Source organism: Papilio polytes, unplaced genomic scaffold, assembly GCF_000836215.1.
Source record: "Papilio polytes unplaced genomic scaffold, Ppol_1.0 DF821845.1, whole genome shotgun sequence".
NCBI classification, from domain to species: Eukaryota; Metazoa; Arthropoda; class Insecta; order Lepidoptera; family Papilionidae; genus Papilio; species Papilio polytes.
This window is the reverse complement of record NW_013527359.1, coordinates 1,265,686-1,285,975: the sequence shown is the minus strand read 5'-3', so window position 1 is coordinate 1,285,975 and position 20,290 is coordinate 1,265,686. Positions and strand designations below refer to the sequence as shown.

General features: G+C 33.5%; 2 protein-coding genes across 2 annotated transcripts in view; both read right to left on the bottom strand.

Annotated features, from left to right (window-relative positions):
- Window positions 1–20,290, bottom strand: part of LOC106107774 — a 52,223-nt gene that overhangs the window by 12,047 nt on the left and 19,886 nt on the right. The gene's annotated exons all lie outside the window — the stretch shown is intronic.
- LOC106108088 lies at window positions 1,119–4,482 on the bottom strand. The gene is made up of 3 exons (XM_013289171.1): window positions 4,056–4,482; window positions 3,870–3,976; window positions 1,119–3,663 (listed from the first exon to the last, which is right to left on the bottom strand). The coding sequence occupies exons 1-3, from the start codon at window positions 4,294–4,296 to the stop codon at window positions 3,388–3,390; spliced, it is 624 nt and encodes a 207-aa protein (XP_013144625.1). The 5' UTR covers window positions 4,297–4,482; the 3' UTR covers window positions 1,119–3,387.

Sequence of the window (20,290 nt, the reverse complement as noted above, 5' to 3'; positions counted from 1 at the left end):
TTATGTTGTTACTAGCGTTTGCCAGCGACTGCTCCCGCGTGGAATTAAAAATCAAAAGTACACAGCCTATGAGTTCGTCCAGACTCTACATCTATGCAAAATTTCATCGATATCCGTTCAATAAATAGTTTAGGCTACAAACTCGAACAAACATCCATCTTAACTCTCGCATTTGTAACATTTTTAAATATTTATAAGTTACATTTTCCATTGTTTGTTAAGCCTTAAAGTGAATAAACCTTATGTTACCTATAGAATCAATACAATCCACTCCTTTTGTGGTCTCTGAGTCAACATCTACAACTGGTTTACGATAGCCAAGCGACGTTACCCAGCCGATTTGCAGAGTCGTGATTTATCTCAGTAAGTCCATCACAATTCTGTCATCTTACATTCGACAGCTAGGCATGGAATGCGATCACGCCATACTACGTTATTCTCGATAATTTAAATAAGGTTATACGTAAGACTAGTTATTGGATGTTTTTATGACGAAAATCGTATTAAAATATTGGATTTCAGATTCTCGATTTAGTATTGACATTCCTTTATCCTTTTTATCTCATTGCTTGGATGAATTATAAATTTGTTAGATGGTGTTATCTTAATCGATGTGGAATAGATATTGTTTAGGATTCAAAGATATTTGGTGAGGTTATATAATAGCTGTTGGTCGCGACTTTGCCCGTGTGAAAATATAGCCTATATTACTCAGTGATAACGTAGCTTTTTAATGGTGAAAGAATTTTTAAAATCGGTCCAGTAGTTTTAGAGTTATTTCAATACATACAATTAGACTCCAAAAATCAAACAAAAAAATGGGACCCAACTGCAAGCATTACCTTTCGGATAAAAAAAGAATTATCAAAATCGGTCTACTAGCGGCGGAGTTATGCGGTAACACACATAAAAAAAAATAATAATAAAAAACATACAGACGAATTGAGTACCTCCTTCTTTTGGGAAGTCGGTCAAAAATACAAATCTTTCCTCTTTATAATATTAGTATAGATATGGATAAAAGAGGAAGAGCTATAGAACAAATGTCAATGAATTTAACATTGGAATTAAAACCATAAGATATATGTTATTAAATTAGTTTAATTACATTTTGCAGGACAAAGAGATGTAATAAAACGTGTAGCCTGATTCACTCTAAATATTTAAAGTACTGAGCGCGAGAGAAATCAGGATTTCTTCGAAACTTCGAACATTCGAGGTCAAATACTGCATACATCACTGTTATCATACATAACAGGACTTGAGAAGCCGTATTGTATGAGAATACTCTTTAGTCACATACCAATAATCTCTGAGACATTTCCAGTGTTAAGAAAAATCATGTGCAATTCTTAACTACTGATCTATCCCAGCTTTGCTTGACAAATCCATTCGCTTTCGTCGATATTAAATATAAGTTTATGTTAGCTTTCTAATAGGTAAAGAATTTTTAAAATCAGTGCAGTAGTTTCCAGGTTTTTAAATGCAAACGCTCATATTTGCTCTAAATTAGTGTTTAATCAATTGTTTATTGAATATGGGACGATTAATATGTTTTCTGGATAACAAACAAAGCATAGCAATATTTTTACCTCAATAATGATGTATTGACGATAATTATATGCCGACATAAATCATTAACGCCTGATAACTTCAATAAATAATAAGGAAAATTGACGTAAAAACAATGCAAAATTCCTCAGTTAGCGTAGGGGTCAGACTTCACAAATATCTTGTTTTTACCTTAACAATAACAATGGCAAAGTTACGAGAAATTATGAGTGAAAAATTCTTTATAAAATATGCAATATTTTATATCGACGTACACTTATTTTAAAAAATCAAATACATATAACTATGTTTGTCTACTCTGACACACATAATGATAGTTTATCTGTCAGTTAAGAAGTACTAACAGTAACAGACCGCTTAACTGACAGATTCACAGAACACTTTCTCTGCAAAGACCAGCCAAATTATTCATTACTAAATACAAGACTGTATTTAGGTCGCTAATAAGTCATAGAAAAAACCGTACAGCGAAAGTTTAAAAATTAAGTTTCACTGTCACATATTTTATCAAGTTACGGGCTAAAGCCTTGCCTAAGTTATGGGTGACATATACACTCCGGGTTGACTTCACACTTATCTTTGAATTTCTTCGCCGATATGTACAAGTTGAATCATAATGTTTTCCTTTGCCGTGTAGAACAATGTACATTTGAAATTCGAACATTATATTGATACATAGCGAGGTTAGAACCCAAGACTAGTAAATTATAAGTCAATGCTCAAACCCCTGAGCCACTTATACGCCTTACTTTATTATGAAGTGACCTACGTGTTATTGTAAAGTGACAAATTTTGAGTATTAATAAAATATGACATGAGGTAGGAGAACATTTTTGCTTGCAAATAACCTGTTACAAATCACAAAAAAAGCAAATATTTTAAGTATGTACACATACTGACGAACCCAAACAGACGTCTGTAGTCTATACAAACAAGTTTTGTATATCCGCAATCAATAGATACATACATCCGTGGGTTATCTTGAAAAATCGTGATTCGTGTTTTCGTAACGTAATTGGCAATTAGTATCAGATGTGTGTAGCCTACATAGTACACTAATAAATCTTACAAACTTCATCGATAACTTTACGAATTGCTCGCAACTGTCACACTATTACGTAATAGACCCTTTATTACCGTTTTAACGTGATTATCATCAACATCATCATCACCATCATCAGCCTTTGTCGGCCTACTGCTGGACTTCCCCAATGCCTTCCACAGAATGCGAAAGTTATATCGACTTTACAAATTTTCATATTGCTACTCTAAAATCTTTGAGCGAATTAGACAGATATTATTAAAACTTATTAATTTATCTTAAACTTAACATTACATAATCGATTATAAAAGAACTTGGGACATAAAGCAACTTAAGTATTACTAGAGTGGAATAAAGAACTTGCTTATAATTCAAGCAATAATCCAATATACCGGTTTGTTTGTATGTCCGAAAATCTGACTTTGAATTTGTTGCTTACTTAAAACTTATAAATTTTAGTAGTTAAAAAATAGGACTAGGAAACAAAAAATATAACTGGAATACGTTTCTCACATATCTCAAAAAACACTTTTATACAATATTTTTAACAGTCCAATATTCTAAGCCACACACGGATATTTAGGTATTACATCGCCTTATTATATTTCAATTTGTACATATAAATAGAGATGGAAGAATTACGTGAAAGGTGACATGATCAAGGAGGACTAAATACGGATGATAGAATTATTTAGAGGACGAAAACCCGGTGCGGCGACACTCCGGGAGCAGGATAATGGGGAATAGTAGGGGATATGATGATGAAATAAAAGCTATAAAAATCCTTGATCAGCACGCATAATAATCTGAAATATTTCATGTTGTATTGAATTAATCGTCTCCCTTGTGTAGTTCTTCATTTTTTCTTGTACGAATTCGAAAAAAGTCCTTAATTCCGTTTCCTGTTGTGATTTATTTGTCGTAATATTCACTGCACTGAATTCCTCCATAGTGTGTAGTTCATAAGGCATTTGTACTTCGGGATCTAATTTTATCTTTTTAGTTAATGGTTCAGGTGATGTAGATGGACTGCTGGCGTTATCCTCAGCCTGTCAACAATAGTGTGTGTGATCGATTGTTACTAATATCACGTTGTTGGACTGAAAATACTAAAAAAGGTAGGTAGACCGAAAAGTCAGTAGGAACTTCGTTTCGTCCGTTATACGCTATTCCTTTCCGTTCGATTGCAATCGATAGAAATTGAAGTCGTGTTTTAAATAATGAAGGTATACTGTCATAATAAAAATCTACATACTTGTTCGTTATCTTCAGACTCAAGTCGTCTTCGATATGTGAAACGTTCGTCTAAGAATCCCAGCGCTTTAAATGCATACCATTTACTTTCGTACATCTCATCTTTTCCTGTCACATAAATAATGTCAAATTAGATCCAGTGTACAGATAACAAAATAAATAATATAATAAGTGTGGAAGTAATTACCTTTTCCTGATTCTTTAGTTTTTTTAATTTTCATACGCTCTCTTCTGTACGAAGCCAATAAAATGATCATCTTTTGTTTGCACGCCTCCCCACTTTCGTTCAATGAACTTCCGATATTAGCCCACGCGTCTTCTTTTAAATTCTTTTTGTAATAATCTTTGTGTTTCGGGTTCCAAAGTATACTATGCTCTTTGTAGGCGTCTATCAAAGAAAGGCATTTATGCTCTGACCATTCACTCATGACGAATAAATATTAGCTGGTTCGTTGCGGCTCGCAACAACCTCCCGCCTTGAAGTCTGCGAGCGCACTGCGCTCGTTGCGCGCTCGCGAACCACGCACATACGAACACGTACGGTTATCGTTGCATGAAAGAGAAGGTTGTCGCCGTCGCATCGGCTCGTTGGTAACCGCATGCGAACCGATCGCATAAAGGTGCGTGTTCACTGGAGTTACGCGGTGTAATATTAAGGTGAGTACTGAACAAAGTTACGTGATGTAATTAAATTTTTATACGGCGTTTTATGGAGAATCCAGCGAGCAACGAACCGCTCGATGCTATATACGCCTCTTCATATTACACAGAGTACGAAGAGAATAAACCTTTACGCTTCGCTAATGAGTACACAGCACTAAAAGTACATACATATTATAAAATTGGAGTATTTGTTTGTAATACCAAAAGAAAAATTACAGATTTCGGGAAGTTGATATATTTGCTAATAACGAAAATGACATTTAAAAATTTTTCCTATCTGTCTGTCCGTAAGGGCTGATTTTGATAGGACTTTCACTGAAGGTTACTTTTTTACCTTACATTACGTGGACAAAGTCGCGGGCAACAGCTAGTTCTAAATAATATTAATGTTTTATACTTTTTTCTTACAATATTAAAAAAAACAATTAAACTAACAATTTGGAGACATAAAATACCAAATCGTATCGAAAACAAGAATAAGGAAAATAAAAAATTGAAAAATTATGATGCAATCGTTTTATTAGTTGCCTATAGGGGGCGCCCTGATCGACAAGATTGGTAACGTAATAGACAAGTCATGAATACTACGCAAAAAGTATGTCCTTCAGATAACAAATGCAAAATTAAACCAACATCAAAAGAACGCAGACGTATTTACAATCAGCTCGTGAAAGTGGCGCCAACCAGTACAAACTTACAAAAAACGGAACGTTCATATACCGCAATGTACATCGCTCGCTACATCAGTTACCTTTTTCTTTTTACTAACATAAAGTGTAATGTATGTTGTTATATGTTACAAATCGTGTATATTGTTAAATCTAAGCGGTTTGCCGGTGAAATCGTTTACATTTAGTACGAGGAAATAACGGTCTTACAGTGAGCATCATTAAGCGTATCCTTATTAAAATGATGTTATTAGTTTTTTCTCTTTTTAAATTTTACATGAGGAATTTGCGTGTAGTTCGACATACAATGAATAATTTTTAGGTTAGGTTACTTACGGTATTGGATCTTAGAAGTATGCAATTTACCTGAAACCAAAAATTAACGTATAATATAAAAACAAATAAACATTTTAAAATGGCTGTATTAGCCAAATACAAATCCAAACAAGAATCAGTGCTAGCTTCATGCATGTGAGCATTTACATGCCAGTAACTGGTATACGAGTGTGCCAGCTACTGGAACGGCCTAACAGTAAAATTAAAGAGAACCGTAAACTTTACTGAAACAATAGATTCTGTTGCAACAGGTGCGTATGTGGGGCACATTTTATCTCCGATACTATTCATAAGGCAAAATATACCTTATTATAAATAACTAAGATTCAGTTTGTAATAATGAGTTCATTGTTATAGTTTATACAGAATGAGGTAACTATTGATATCCAGTTCGATTATATTTAATTAACCTTTATAATATTTATATGGTGAATAAACAGGTGATATTTCATGTTTTTTAACAAATTTTACCAACAACAAACTACTACTATTATAACGAAGCGTAAACACACACTTCTTTGTTGCCTAAGATGTTAGCAAATACAGCATATTTATGAATAATTCTTTGTTTAATAAAAAGCCCTACACTTACGACACGCTTTAGGCTATATATATTCACGCTCTTAAACATAGGAGGTAAATAAATTGGAAAAAAACCTTCATGTGGGAAATGAACCATAAATTACAAGTTGCCAACATTAAGGAAGCAAGGTTATTTTGTCACTCGCAATTGAGAATTTGAAAGAACAAAAGTACAAAACATTTACAGTGGACGTGAGAATTAAAATACTAAAAAATAGTCTAAAAAGTTCGATAGCCACTCGACATAACTTTTTCGCTTTAATTCTAAATAACATTGCTTATATTCGGAAGTAAAAATACTAATGATTTCTGCTATACACATGTGCGTGCAACTACAAACGATATATCACAAGTCTCGTGATTAAACAATTAACTCATCGTTATACGTAGATAACAGTAGTCGTAGTAATAGCATTGTCATTAACAGGTGCTCTATCCAGTCATGTCACGTCTCTTACAATTAATATTGCAATGTCCATTACGACACGGTCAATTCGTTTATCCTCTTTCCTTGTAATATGAAGAAAGGTTCTGAATTCCACGTTGTTTTATTCTTCCATGACTTTCTCATTCCAGTCGACCTGCTTACCAAAATTATAATCATAGATCAATTCATCAAATCTATCAAAACAAAGAGTATCTAAATATTATACTGTCTGCACAACATATTCTATGTTTAGCTGCCATATTGTTTTTATTTTTCTTTTATAAACGTTATCATAGAGTATACATGATTAGACAATAAACGTGGTAACTAAATTATTTGTCCTTTCATCAAATGTTTCTTGACTTAACATTTTCTAAAGTAGCACAAATCCGTGATACTCATCCTACACCATTATTGCTGCAAGATTGAGTCCTTTCATATCCATTAGTGAATTAATGACTAGATGACTTTGTCAGATATCTCTGGACAATATCGGTTAAATACACACTTGTAACTGAAATTAAATGATTTTGCTACATACAAGATGAGTTAAAAAATAATGTTCAATAAACCAAAAAAATAATTTCTTAGTAAATATCCTTTCTTATATTGTTACGTATTTACATTAATATTTCAGGATATCAGTACTACAAAGTGGGAATTATCGTTTCTAGAATACATAATTTCCGTACATCTTAGTAACAATGAATAGCGTATATTGTGAAGGACCACTACACTTAAGGTATCAACATTTATCATTATGATTAAGCAAAAATAATGCAATATTTCTCATACTTTATCGATTGATAAATTTTATAGTACCACTTAGAAAATAATAAAGATACATAAGTATGTATAAACTGTTTATGAAATAGACAATTATTATGAACTAAAATCAAAGAGTGATAATATTTTATTGTTAACTATCTGCAGATTGTCTACTCTTTGAAATGCATAGACTAAAGATTGTAAAGAGAGAGATTTTTTTGTGAAATGTACCTATTGTCTTAAAACGGACAGGCGATTTTAATCCTTATTTGTAAACATGTTACGTCCATATTAATATATCCGGGGTCCGTAAATGTGTAAACGAAGGTTGATATGACATAATTAGAAAACCTTGGATTATGTAACGAACCTAACTTGAATAAGTGTTTTATTATGATCAGAATTTAAAGAATTCTCACCTATATCACAGTAACGAGTTTCGTAACACTTACGTCATTACCAATGGAGGATAACATAATAAAGGTTTTTTCTTTTTCTTTGAATGTTATGTTTAATTTATTAGTTATTAGAAAAAATAAATCATATTTTTACAATGTTCCAGAACAATATTAAGTGTTTACTGTTGTGATCAAATATTATTAGATTATGTGATGTGTTCTTACATTTCTTAATTTTTTTTTGTACTAATTAATTCTCGGTCCTATCATAGTTCTCTTATAAAAAAATATACAGACGAATTGAGTACCTCCTCCTTTTGGGAAGTCGGTCACAAAGCATTCGCCCGCGACTTCGTCCGCATAGAATTAAAAAAACAACATAAGTGATTAGTCTATGAGTTCTTTCAGACTATTTCTACATTTATACCAAATTTCATCGAAATGCGTTCAGTCGTCTAGGCTACAACTCAAAAAACATCCATCCATCCAAACTTTTACATTTATAATATTAGTAAGTATGATTAATAAATGTTAGTAAGAAATACTCCTATTCTATTACTTTTATGTATACTGAAATTAACTTTAATTACTACAATTATTTACGTAATATTAACTCATCTTGAGCACAAGTAAATTAGCCGTGACACATTATTAATCACATGATTGTAATAGTGGGTTTTTACAACCGAAATTCTCTTACGAACAAATATTGTCATCTCACTCTTACTCGTTGTACAAATTGAGACAACAAAACGTATAAAATTAAAAGTACCAGTGGATGCTCACGTTAACATTTGATAGGTTATTTACTCAAGTTTTATAAAAGACAAATGACACTGTGTTATGGAAATTATTAAAATTGTCAATATTATCAGCGCGGTTCACCATTATCGATATTTCTCGAAAATTCGTTGACTTACGAAATCAGTGGAGCGTATTTGCGAAAGATCGACCGTGGGTTTATGCATTTACCTCAATTCGTGTTACTCATTGCTCGTTAAATCTCAGAAATTCTTGATTAAACACATCTGTCACTTAAATCTTACTAATATTATAAATACGAAAGTTTAGATGGATGTTTGTTAGATTGTAGCCTAAACTGAACGGATCTCGATGAAATTTAGCATAGATGTGGATAGTCTGGAAGATCACATCTTGGAAGAAAACTAGACATAAGTATCTATAAAAGAAATCAACGAAAATCTTGGATCCTAAAAGATTTAAGCAAGATTAGGAGTCTAAAGTTCTTTCACATTGTCCCATTTGAAAAACCGTTTCGTCTAACTTTAGTATGACAATGCGTTTTCATCATCCACTTGCCCTTACGGAGGGTCGGCACAATATGTGCTGCTCTTCCATACATCTCTATCAGCCGTCATATCTGAATCCACTCCTTTCTTAAGCATATCCTCTTTCACACAATATATCCATACTTTCTTCGGTCTTCTACTTTTGTAGCCAACACTTCTGATTTATGTCCCCATCGTTTCGTCGCATAACATGTCCATACCACGCAATAACAATAACAATGCGTTTTGATGGCAATTAATACAAAGTGAGTTTACCACAGATAATATAATATCAATGCACACTGGCTTCCTTTATTGATTGAAAACATCCAGAAATAGAACTGAGAAAGCTTACAAGCAATGACTAACGACTATTACACTAAGTAATGTTTATTGAAGAATTGCTTTTCAACTTTGCAAATTGCCGGCCAGTCGAGTTTTTGCCATCACCTTGTCCACTGCAATATCTGTTCTGTTCGAAAGTATTAGAGTGTAAATTGCATTGTCGATGAAAGGAGAAATGTGTACGTGGTTAAGCTCGCACACCGTTAGCTCCGGACTCGTTGGCTATTTTTGGACCTCAGAAGTTGTGAGGCGAGTCCGAGCGCCTCCCTCGTTCGGACCCCACGCTATCCAATTTTAGACGTAGAATGTTTTAGCAAGAACGCATCGAGATTCTTAAACGAGTCGCGGCGTTTTAATTCCTTCGTTTTCATTGATTGCGTTGGATTTCTCTATTTTATAAATAAACATTGTACAATGTTAACTTTGTTATTTTATTGGAGGATATTAAATATCTGTGGAAGACATTGATGTGCAGACAGGCCATTAATAGACAACTTTTGTTTTTGTTTAGTTCCAAATTTGCGTTCGTTGAGGTACACGACAATTGAATACCGTTACCAAAACCGTCAGCGCGAAAATTGTGAAATCAAGTAAGCACAAAAGTTTTTATCCTGTCTATTTATAGAAGTCAATGTTATTTATTTAAGGAATAAATAATTTGTAAAACAATATCAGTCATAATGTATTGCTTTACCCTTTTCTCATATCAAAAGTCAAAATGATAACAAGAGTAAAAGGTAAATAAAGATAATGACTACTTAAACAAAATGTGCATTATTCCTTTATAACGACATTTTTTCTTTGAAGTAAACGAGTTTCTTAAAAACTCAATATTCAAGACTAAATAAACACATTTCAAATCATGCAAATATCCTTACAATTTATACAAGGAAATATCGTTAACCAAACGTCATAACTACTCAAGTAATATTTGCAAAATAAACTTCATGTACTTTAGAATGACGTCAGTATAAATACTAAGAAGGAACAGTTAATAGAGGTTACACCGAATCGCTTAATCATAGATTCAAATTTAATACGGGTATTAAGGGTTTATGGATGTGGTAGAGCCCGCTTTAACATCTTCGCACGAATAGGTCGCCTCGCCCGGTGTACCACGACCACACAGAAGACAGGCGTGAAGTGGAAGCAATTTCGGGTTTCGTCTGATGAATGTGGTGCCGGAGGTCTAATTTTAGTCCCTTTCCCTTTCCACCCTTTTCTTAAGAGGATAGGATGGGACGGAAAAGTAGATTTGACGGTGGAGATGAATAGGAAAGGGAAATGTCCTCTTTATGTGCGTCTCCTCCTCCGCCAATTAAGGGTAGGCAACGCATCAGCAATTGCGAATGTTATGGGCAGCGGTCGCTTTCCATTTCGGTGGATTCAGGTAGCCACTTGCTCGTTTGCCACCTTATGTTATAAAACAACGTAGAAATTAAAACTTCTAGTGTACGTACAAACTCTAATTTTATTCCATTCATGTGACTTTTTCGCGTTCAGTTTTGTTCACTTTTATATGACCGTTTACTTTTCATTATTGTCTACTAGCTTTCGCCCGCGACTCCGTCTGCGTAGAATAAAAAAAAGTGAGTAGCCTATGTGTTCTTCCAAACTATCCTCTACATCTGTGATCCGTTCATTTCATCATTTCGACGTGATCCGTTCAGTCGTTTAGGCTACAAACTCTAACAAACATCCATCCATCTTAACTTTCGCATTTATAATATTAGTATAGTATAGTTGTAATGTGATCGTCCGCCTATGTGTTCTTCCAGACTATGTCTTACATCTATGCCAAATTTCATCGAGATCCGTTTATTTGTTTAGGCGGCAAACTCTGATAAACATCCATCCATCTTAACTTTCGCATTATAATATTAGTAAGTTTCGAACAAAGTCGATGTTCGAAGCAAGAATCAATTCTTGTCAGCTGACATAATCCAGTATCCGTGGGTGTGATGTGTAGGTGTCAGGTACCTTATTACTTGTTTAACGATAATATTTAAATTAAGTACAGGCGGGCAAAAAAACGTTACAAGTTGACGGGCCAGATCGCAACTGGCCAGACGACCTTGTCGAAACATCGGGCGTTGAGGCGATGGCGACACGATACATATATATATGTATATAATCTATATACATATTCTACTCTTGCAGGTTATTCTAAATGTCTACTTAAATTGACATTACCGAAATGTCAGCATTGAATTATTTGTGCTGTTTTGTCCGAAATAACATAAGAAAATTCGCAGTTAAAATCTTTATCAACGAAATCGGATAAATATATAAATGTCCTTTTATTTTAGCATATTAAAATTAATCCTTTTCTACATAATCATGATATCTTACAGTGCTAATTAAGACCGGGCGCCCACCTTTGACATCGCACAAATCTTGTACGATTGTCGATTGTTTTGTAGCCAGTTCAACTGTTTAGTTGCATAAATAAATTGAGTAGTGTGCGCACCTCCATATCTATACTATTATAATAAAGCGTAAACACACACTTCTTTGTTGCCTAAGATGTCAGCAGTTACAGCAAATTTTTGAATAGTTCCTTTTTTTAATAAAAAGCCCTACACTTACGTCACGCTTTAGGCTATACATTTTCACGCCGTTAAACTTAAGGTGTAAATATTTTAGATAAAAACCCTGATGTGGGAAAGAGACTATAAGTTGCTGCCAACATTTAGGAAGCAAAATTGCCATGGTAAGGTAATTGGTATTTTGACATTTACAATTGAGAATTTGACAAATGTAAACAATAAAAAAAAGTTTTTACAATTTCATGCGGGTGAAGCCGCACGGGAACAGCTAGTAAGCTCATAAGCTTAGTCCAATTTATACCTCCGTATAGTGAATTCAGATTATTCTGTTTGGCAAGCGTATCTTAGCAACCGACGGCTAAAATTCAAATGATATTTCCGCATCGTTTCGGCCGCGACCAACTTGGAGCTTGTTTTAATTGGAACACGATGGTACTTGGTTTTATTAAACGTGAGATTTCACTGCCAATACTGTAAATAAATATATTTTGCTCACTTTCATTCTCTTCAAAATAAAATAGACAGCAATACCTGGATTTTAACCGAGATTCGAAGTAGGAATGTACACAATTAATTCTAATTTGAGAATTCTTTCGTCAACTAAAAAATCAGTGCAACTACCATACCAAAGGGTTACTTCTCAAACAGTTTAATTTTAGGTTGCTGAAGAGTTCATTAATTTTATCATCACCTAGTGATTCAATAGTGTTTTGTTGACCTAAAGTTAAGACGTAAGTTTCAAGGGGGTAAAACTCAAGTTAAGTTAGCAAACGCATTTCACGAAGTTAACGAACCAAAAACACTAACGAATGGTTAAATGTATCTGGGAAATCGGGCATAAGATGTAATTTAGTTGTAGTTTAGTTCAGATATAGTATACAGGGTGATTTTTAAACAGTGTGTCAGACTTTCGACATTATTTGACGTTGTCAAATTGGATCATTATTTTCAATGTCAACTTGTGACTTGTATTTGACGACCTCACAACGGGTTATAGTCAAGGCGTCATAATTAACACTATCCATCATTTTAATGTCTACAATGTTAATATGTATTATTTAAAATGTCAAGGACATTTAACTTGATTTTTATCAATAGAAACACGTTTAAAACCTATCTAGTTATTTTGCAATAAGATTAAAATCGACTTCTAAAACTTATAATATCGTGAAAGTTTATCTTGTTTAGGGCCTCTCCCACCACTGGCTGATAGAGGTTCAGATAGCTTAAAAATGATGTTTCCATCAAATATTTGACACATTGGATTGTTATCAGACTATTTACAATTTAGTGGGACAGGCCCTTAACTTTGCAATTTTAAATTTATGTTTCACTAGCGTTTGCCCGCGACGCGTGGAATTAAAATAAAAAATATAACGACTAGTCTATATGATCCGTTGAACCGTTCTAGTAATACCTTCTAAAAATTATTTGTTACGAATTTCGAGTTTTAAGGTAAGTTTTAAGTTGCAAAAGTTATGCGAATAAAAGTGTTTTACCAATGTCATATTATCTAAAATGTCTGAGTTTTACGGTTGGTAATACAATTTATCCTAAATCCAAATGATATTATCATTGAAGACTTAACTAAGATTTATTTATTCTGCACAAATATCTATGATATTTGCGTTTATTGCGTAAAAAGGTTTAACAAACTGACAATCGATATAAGGTCAAACTTGGCTACACGCGATGTATCACGTAGTCAACGCGGCAAATACGGACTCCGCTAATTAACTTTATATAGCGAAATAATATATATCTATCTATACTAATATAATGAAACGTAAACACACACTACTTCGTGGCGTAGGATGTCAGCAATCACAACATATTTTTGAATAGTACTTTAATAAAAAGCCTTACACTTACGACACGCTTTAGGCTATATATTAAACTTAGGGGGTAAATTAATTGGAAAAAACTTCACGTGGACCATAAACTACGAGCTGCCAACATTAAGTACGCAAGTTTGTTATGGTTACTGTAATTTTGACATTTGAAATTGAGAATTTAACAAATGTAAATAACAAAATAAAGTTTTTTTTAATTTCACGCGGACGAAGTCGCGAGCAACAGATAGTATTTAATAATCAGTCTGTCCTTTTCAACTTAAGAGGTATGAAATAATAAAGTTCCGAATCCTTAATTTGTATAAGACAACCTTGATAATATTCTTTCAGTATTTATTTACGAACGTCACTCGATATATATTATGTTTTTTTATTATCCTCGGTAATTACACGTAAAGATAACGAGGTGATATTTTTTTATGCAATGTTGAAAAGCTTTTAACGCGACCAAAGTATTTAACGCCATTCCAGAAATTTAATGGAATTCTTGCAACACTTCGCAAGAAAAGTACAACGACAATGTATTTTAATAACAATTTGATGTGTCTCGATGGATGGATATTTGTAAGAGTTTGTAGCCTAAACTGCTGAACGGATCTCGATGAAACTTGACACAGATGTAGAACGTAATATAGGAGAACACATGGGCTACTTACTTTTATCTCTTTATTTCCACGAGCACGAAGTCGCGGGTGGAAACTAGTTTATTTAGCTAGTGCAAAGTAGACCAAACCACAGCAGTGTAAACTAAAATACTACGTGCATTGGTGCATTCAACAATGGTTGTCCAAGATTGAAAGGAATGCTAGGTTCAGAAAGGCTGCGGAATACCAAAAAATGGATGTGGAATTACCTGAAGAATAGTTACGTCATATCTGATGCTGGGTTTCTGAAGTTGCCACTTTGTCATTACCTAGCGATTTATTAGCGTCAGGTTGAGCTGTTTCGACAGAGTAAAACTCAAGTTACGTAGTTCGGAAACGCATTTCATGAATTTATGGTATCAAAAACACTAAGGAATAGTTAAACGTAGCTAGGAAACCGGCCATTAGTCGCAATGTTAGATTTTTATCATTTTAAAGATACGTAGATATCTAGTAGTTTAGAAAGTAAACTGTGTTTAGATATGATATTGTTTTCAAAGGTATGGAGTGGAGAAAGTGCGGGCCAACACTTCCCCTTTCACTGTTATACTGCAAACCGATTATGGCTGTCCAATTGTAAGTTAATTTATATGAAGGGATACAAACTGTTATCGACTGTGAATGTAAATGTCTGATAATACGAGTATTACTAGTATTATAATGCTAGATGGATGTTTGTTAGAGTTAGTAGCCTAAACGGCTGAACGAATCTCGTTGAAATTTGGCATAGATGTAGAGGATAGTCTGAAAGAACACATAGGCTACTCACTTATGTTTTTTTTAATTCAACGCAGACGAAGTTACGAACGAAAGCTAGTAAAGAATGAAACATTTAACTTTTTAGATTTAAAGTTTATCCGCTAGATGGCACTGAGGACAAAACAACTCTTACTACGTAATATTTTCAACGCTTGAAATATCAAATCCAGTTCGCAAGTATGAAAACGTCACTGATTATCATATATGTATATTATTTAAACAAACATACTTGTAAAAATGTATGCTCGAACCTTCAATATGCAGATATTTTATTTTTATTATATTGATAACATTGAAAACCTATTTACAGCTCATTTATAGATAAAAAAGTAACTGGAATTAACAAAACATTACCTTAAGGTAGAAAATTTTTACATTCATTAAAATTGTCACGACCAAATTACATATTTAACTAAGAAAAATGCAACATTTGTACTACTTTCTTAAATGTATGATTTTATATTTTTAAGTGTTGGTTTTCACTGCTGAAACTATTACAAATTATTATTATTTTGTTACATCCAAAAAAGAACTAAAGCCGTGTAACCACGTCGCCTGGGGGCGGGGGATAGGGAGAAGCAGCTTCTCCCTCTCTAGACTTAGACTATCACTTAGTGACGCCCATGTAAGTAACAATGTCCTGTGTTAAATAAAATACCATTTCGAAGTAATTCAAAGGACACTTAAGCCCTTTCAGCCTTACAAATAAACGCGGCTAAAAGTTAAACTTAGTAACTATTAAACCGATTTTTTTTTTGTGAGTGTTGCTACTGTTTACCTTGAAGAGGCATTTACAGATCCACCGGGCTTAAAGTGGCCGAGTAACTAAGCTCGAGCGCTCGCTCTGGAGCTTCGGCTTGAGCCGTTACTTCGTTATTTTTACCGGATTGGGAGGCCATCGAGCTCTTAGATCGCTTCGGTAGACGCTGCATGGAGTGACTAGGCACAAGGATCCCCGAGAGGGAACCTTGGCTTGGGCTGTCACTCAAATAAACCGAGTACAAGCAAAATTTGTACTACTGTTTGCTTATACTCAGTTTCTTCCTAAGTTTAACTTTATATCGTATTTATTTGTTAAGCTGTATGTACCTTAAGTTAATAATTACGTTTACGAAATTAGTTATTTTATTAGTATTCTTGTGAGTAAATTACAAAATAATATAGAGACAAAATAATTCTGCTCGTCGTTCGATAACCAAACCTGTTTGCGGCTTTATTCAAATCGTCTTTTTTATATCGAATACCAACACAAGTATCATTACAAGAACAATAACCGTAGGTGTACACTCGCGTGGAATCTAAATCGGTTTACGTCAAATACAGGATATTTTGAATAAATTGACTAACATAATTAAACCGGACACATTTAATACACGAAAGCGTATGTTTCTAGATAATATTTTTAACGGACTAGTTGCTCGCGACTTCGGCCGTGTGAAATTAAAAAATATAGCCTATATTACTCACTGATAACGTAGCTTTTTAACGGTGAAAGAATTTTTGAAATCGGCCTAGTAGTTTTTTAGTTATTTCAGTACATACAAATAAAACAAATCCATTCGCTTTATATTAGTATTGATTTTGAGTTAATAAAATCGTAATATAATCGAATATATACAGTATGATTCACTATTACGATCACACATTTGATTGTTAGAAGTTACGATTGTCATGTATGGGTTTGTATGAGTGTGTATTCGATCATTGCACCAGCCATGGAGCCGACCCGCTCTCCGTAGATAACGTGAATCATTTAAATTCTTATCTGCATTTAAACAAGGTGCGTCTATTTTTAATTCATCTGTACTGATGTTTATTTTATGGTTATAAACTTGTGTATGTTCAAAAGGAGATAACTTTTACAATTATTTTACGATTTGTTGAACAATTAAAGAAATTAAACAACGCGAATGACAAAATGCTAAAAATTATCTAGCGTAAACACACACTTCTTTGTTGCCTAAGATGTCAGCAATTACAGCATGTTTTTGAATAGTTCTTTTTTTAATAAACAGCCCTATACTTACGTCACGCTTTAGGCTATACATTTTCATTAAACTTAGAGGGTAAATATTTTGGAGAAAAACCCTATTGGGGGAAAGAGACCATAAGTTGCTGCCAACATCAAGGAAGCAAGATTGCCATAGATTGTCATCATGTCATGTCATTGTGACATTTGCAATTGATAATTTGACACATGTAAACGATAAAATAAAATTTTCCTAATGCGGATGAAGTAGCACGGGAACAGCTAGTAAGAGATAATTATACAGGGCTGTTCCGTAATAAATCTTACTAATATTATAAATGCATAAGTTTAGATTGATGTTTGTTAGTTAGATTCTGTAGCCTAAACTACTGAACGGATCCTTAAATTTGTCACAGATGTAGAGGTTAGTTTGGAAGAAAACATAGGCTCCTTAGTTATATTTTTTTTTATTTCATGCGGACGGAATCGCAGGCGAAAGCTAGTGAATAATAAAATCACCCATTCATGATGGACTCATAAAAGAATACTCAATAGCGACTAATATGCTAGCTTTAATTTGCATCTTTATCTGCAGTGTGTTTTACATGGTCATTGCCAGTCTCATAAGGCTATATGTCCCCTACATACTTGGCCAGTACAGTTGGAGAGTTGTGCCAGTTATACTATGGATTCATTGGCGCCATAAACCTTTTCACGTTACTTTCTATTGCGAAGCTTAACAGCACTGAATTACGAAAATAATTACAATTGTATAACAGTTAAACGCATACGGGAAAAAAGTAATCAATCAACATAACAAACAATAGAATGTATCTACAGTAACAAGAAACTCTAGGAAGTAAAGACAAAAGATTCTAAACCTCCCACAATGACTGATGCCGTATTCAGAAAACCTCTTGGGAAAGTAACTGAAGATAGTTAACATGTAAAAAAAAGCCATTAAAACATAGCAATATAAAGAAAACTCTTTAAAAAACCTTGATGGATTATTTTAATGCAACACTTACTAATAAATTTCTTATGACACAGTTTTAAATCACACAATAAAGTATAGTCTGGGTATAATTGCTGGAAGCCACGCACAGACGCAATATGGCTTCGCTGACAAGAACCAATGAGCGACGAGTTATACTTGATAAGGCGTTATTACCACCAATCCAATTACACGGTTACGTGACTCCGCTAATAGGATTGGTGTATTTTTCCTGACAGGAATAATAAGCGCCATCTTTTGTTAGACTTGAGGTTTCACCAAACTTTAACTCGATATGTTACTTTGCTTGCGTTTTTTGTGTTGAACAAATAATATGAAAATTTATTTTAATAGAAAATAAGTGTATTTGTGTATTTATAATAAAATGGTAGATATCGCAATAGTCAATTATGTTCAGAAAAATGCTTAAAAATGATTTAACCTAAGAACATAAGACTAATAGACTGGTCAAGGTAAACTGTATAGATTTATATTACACTTACAAAGTAATATATCTAGGGCGCATTCAATACATATATGGATAATAACTGATGTATGTTTTTTTTAATAACATAAAATAATAATTATAACATTGACATAGTATGGACATTCCTATGAGGCTTATCCATGTTATGCCTTTACAAGAATACTTTGTATAAGAGAGTATTATTTCAAATTCTTTATGTAAAATCTCTTAAGTAAAGTAAACATAGATTATCTCTTTTATATAATTGAAAGCAATTACCAGTCAATTACAGAAACAGGTAAAATAAGACTACTGTATACTATAATAGTAGAACATAATAAAATTATCGCATCATAATTTATTACTCATAAAATAATTGATGTTTATGTCAATGTACATTATTATTACATACTAATTTAATATAATAATGAATATATATTAAACAGAAGTGACGTAATGTATATAATTTATATTATAAACACAAATACCGTTTATAAAAATTCTTTTGCCAAAGACACATTATGAGTAAAGAAGACTATATTTTTCTAGATTTTTATTTCAATTTCGCGCAGCCGAAGTCACGGGCAAAAGCTAATAATGGATAAACTAGCGGTTTACCACTATCCTACCTATTGTAGATGAGTCCTTGATCACTAAAGAGTATCCTTAGTGCATCTTAAGCATACTAAGTCTACACTTTCCAACTCTGAGCGCTGTAATGCGATAATTTAAAACAATATTGGCTATATTTTTATATAACGGCATTGTCGTCCCATAAAAGTGCTTCCTTTTGGTTTTATTACACCCTTATTTAGAGAATGTATAAAATTTTAATTTGTATTTAAATTTTACAATTAAATATTCATATGCATATTTTGAGTATGCACGTTTGACTAAACTATCAAACAACTGTTTAGTCTCTTTCCTATGAGCTTATATGGAGGTGCGCACACTACTTGATTTTTAGTTGTGCAACTAAACAGTTGAATTAGCTGTAAATAGACAATCGCACACAGTTGTGTGATAGTTTATTGTGCGTCCGCGACCGCCCTTTTTTTATAATATAAGGTGGCAAACGAGCAAGCGGCTACATGAATCCACCGATGCCCATAAACATCCGCAATTGCAGATGCGTTACCTAACCTTCATTGACGGAGTATATGTAACATATGCGTCTTCTCCACCGTCAAATCCACTTTTCCTTCCCACCCTCTCCTCTTAAGAAAAGAGTGGAAAGGGAAAGGGACTAAAATTAGGCCTCCGGCACCACACTCATCAGACGAAACGCGGAATTGCTTCCACTTCACGTCTGTTTTCTGTGCGGTCGTGGTATTACACCGGGCGAGCCGACCCATTCGTGCGAAGATGTTAAAGCGGGCTCTACCACTGTTAAACCCCTCTTTGCAGCATTCGCATATAAATTAGTTTTTAATATTGAAATAGACAGGAAGTTAATAGAATCAAAACTTCCAATAGGTTAACAAGTCTTGTTAATTGTCGCCTCAAATGCGACACGTTTTATCCATTTTAGTAAATCTGCATTTTTAAGCCAACGAATTTATGTATGATTTAAATCTTTACATCACCTGTTTATTAAATAATGCACCAATATAATTATCATATCTTACTAATATTATAAATGCGAAAGTTTAGATGGATGTTTGTTAGCGTTTGTAGCCTAAACGGCTGAACGGATCTCCATGAAATTTGGC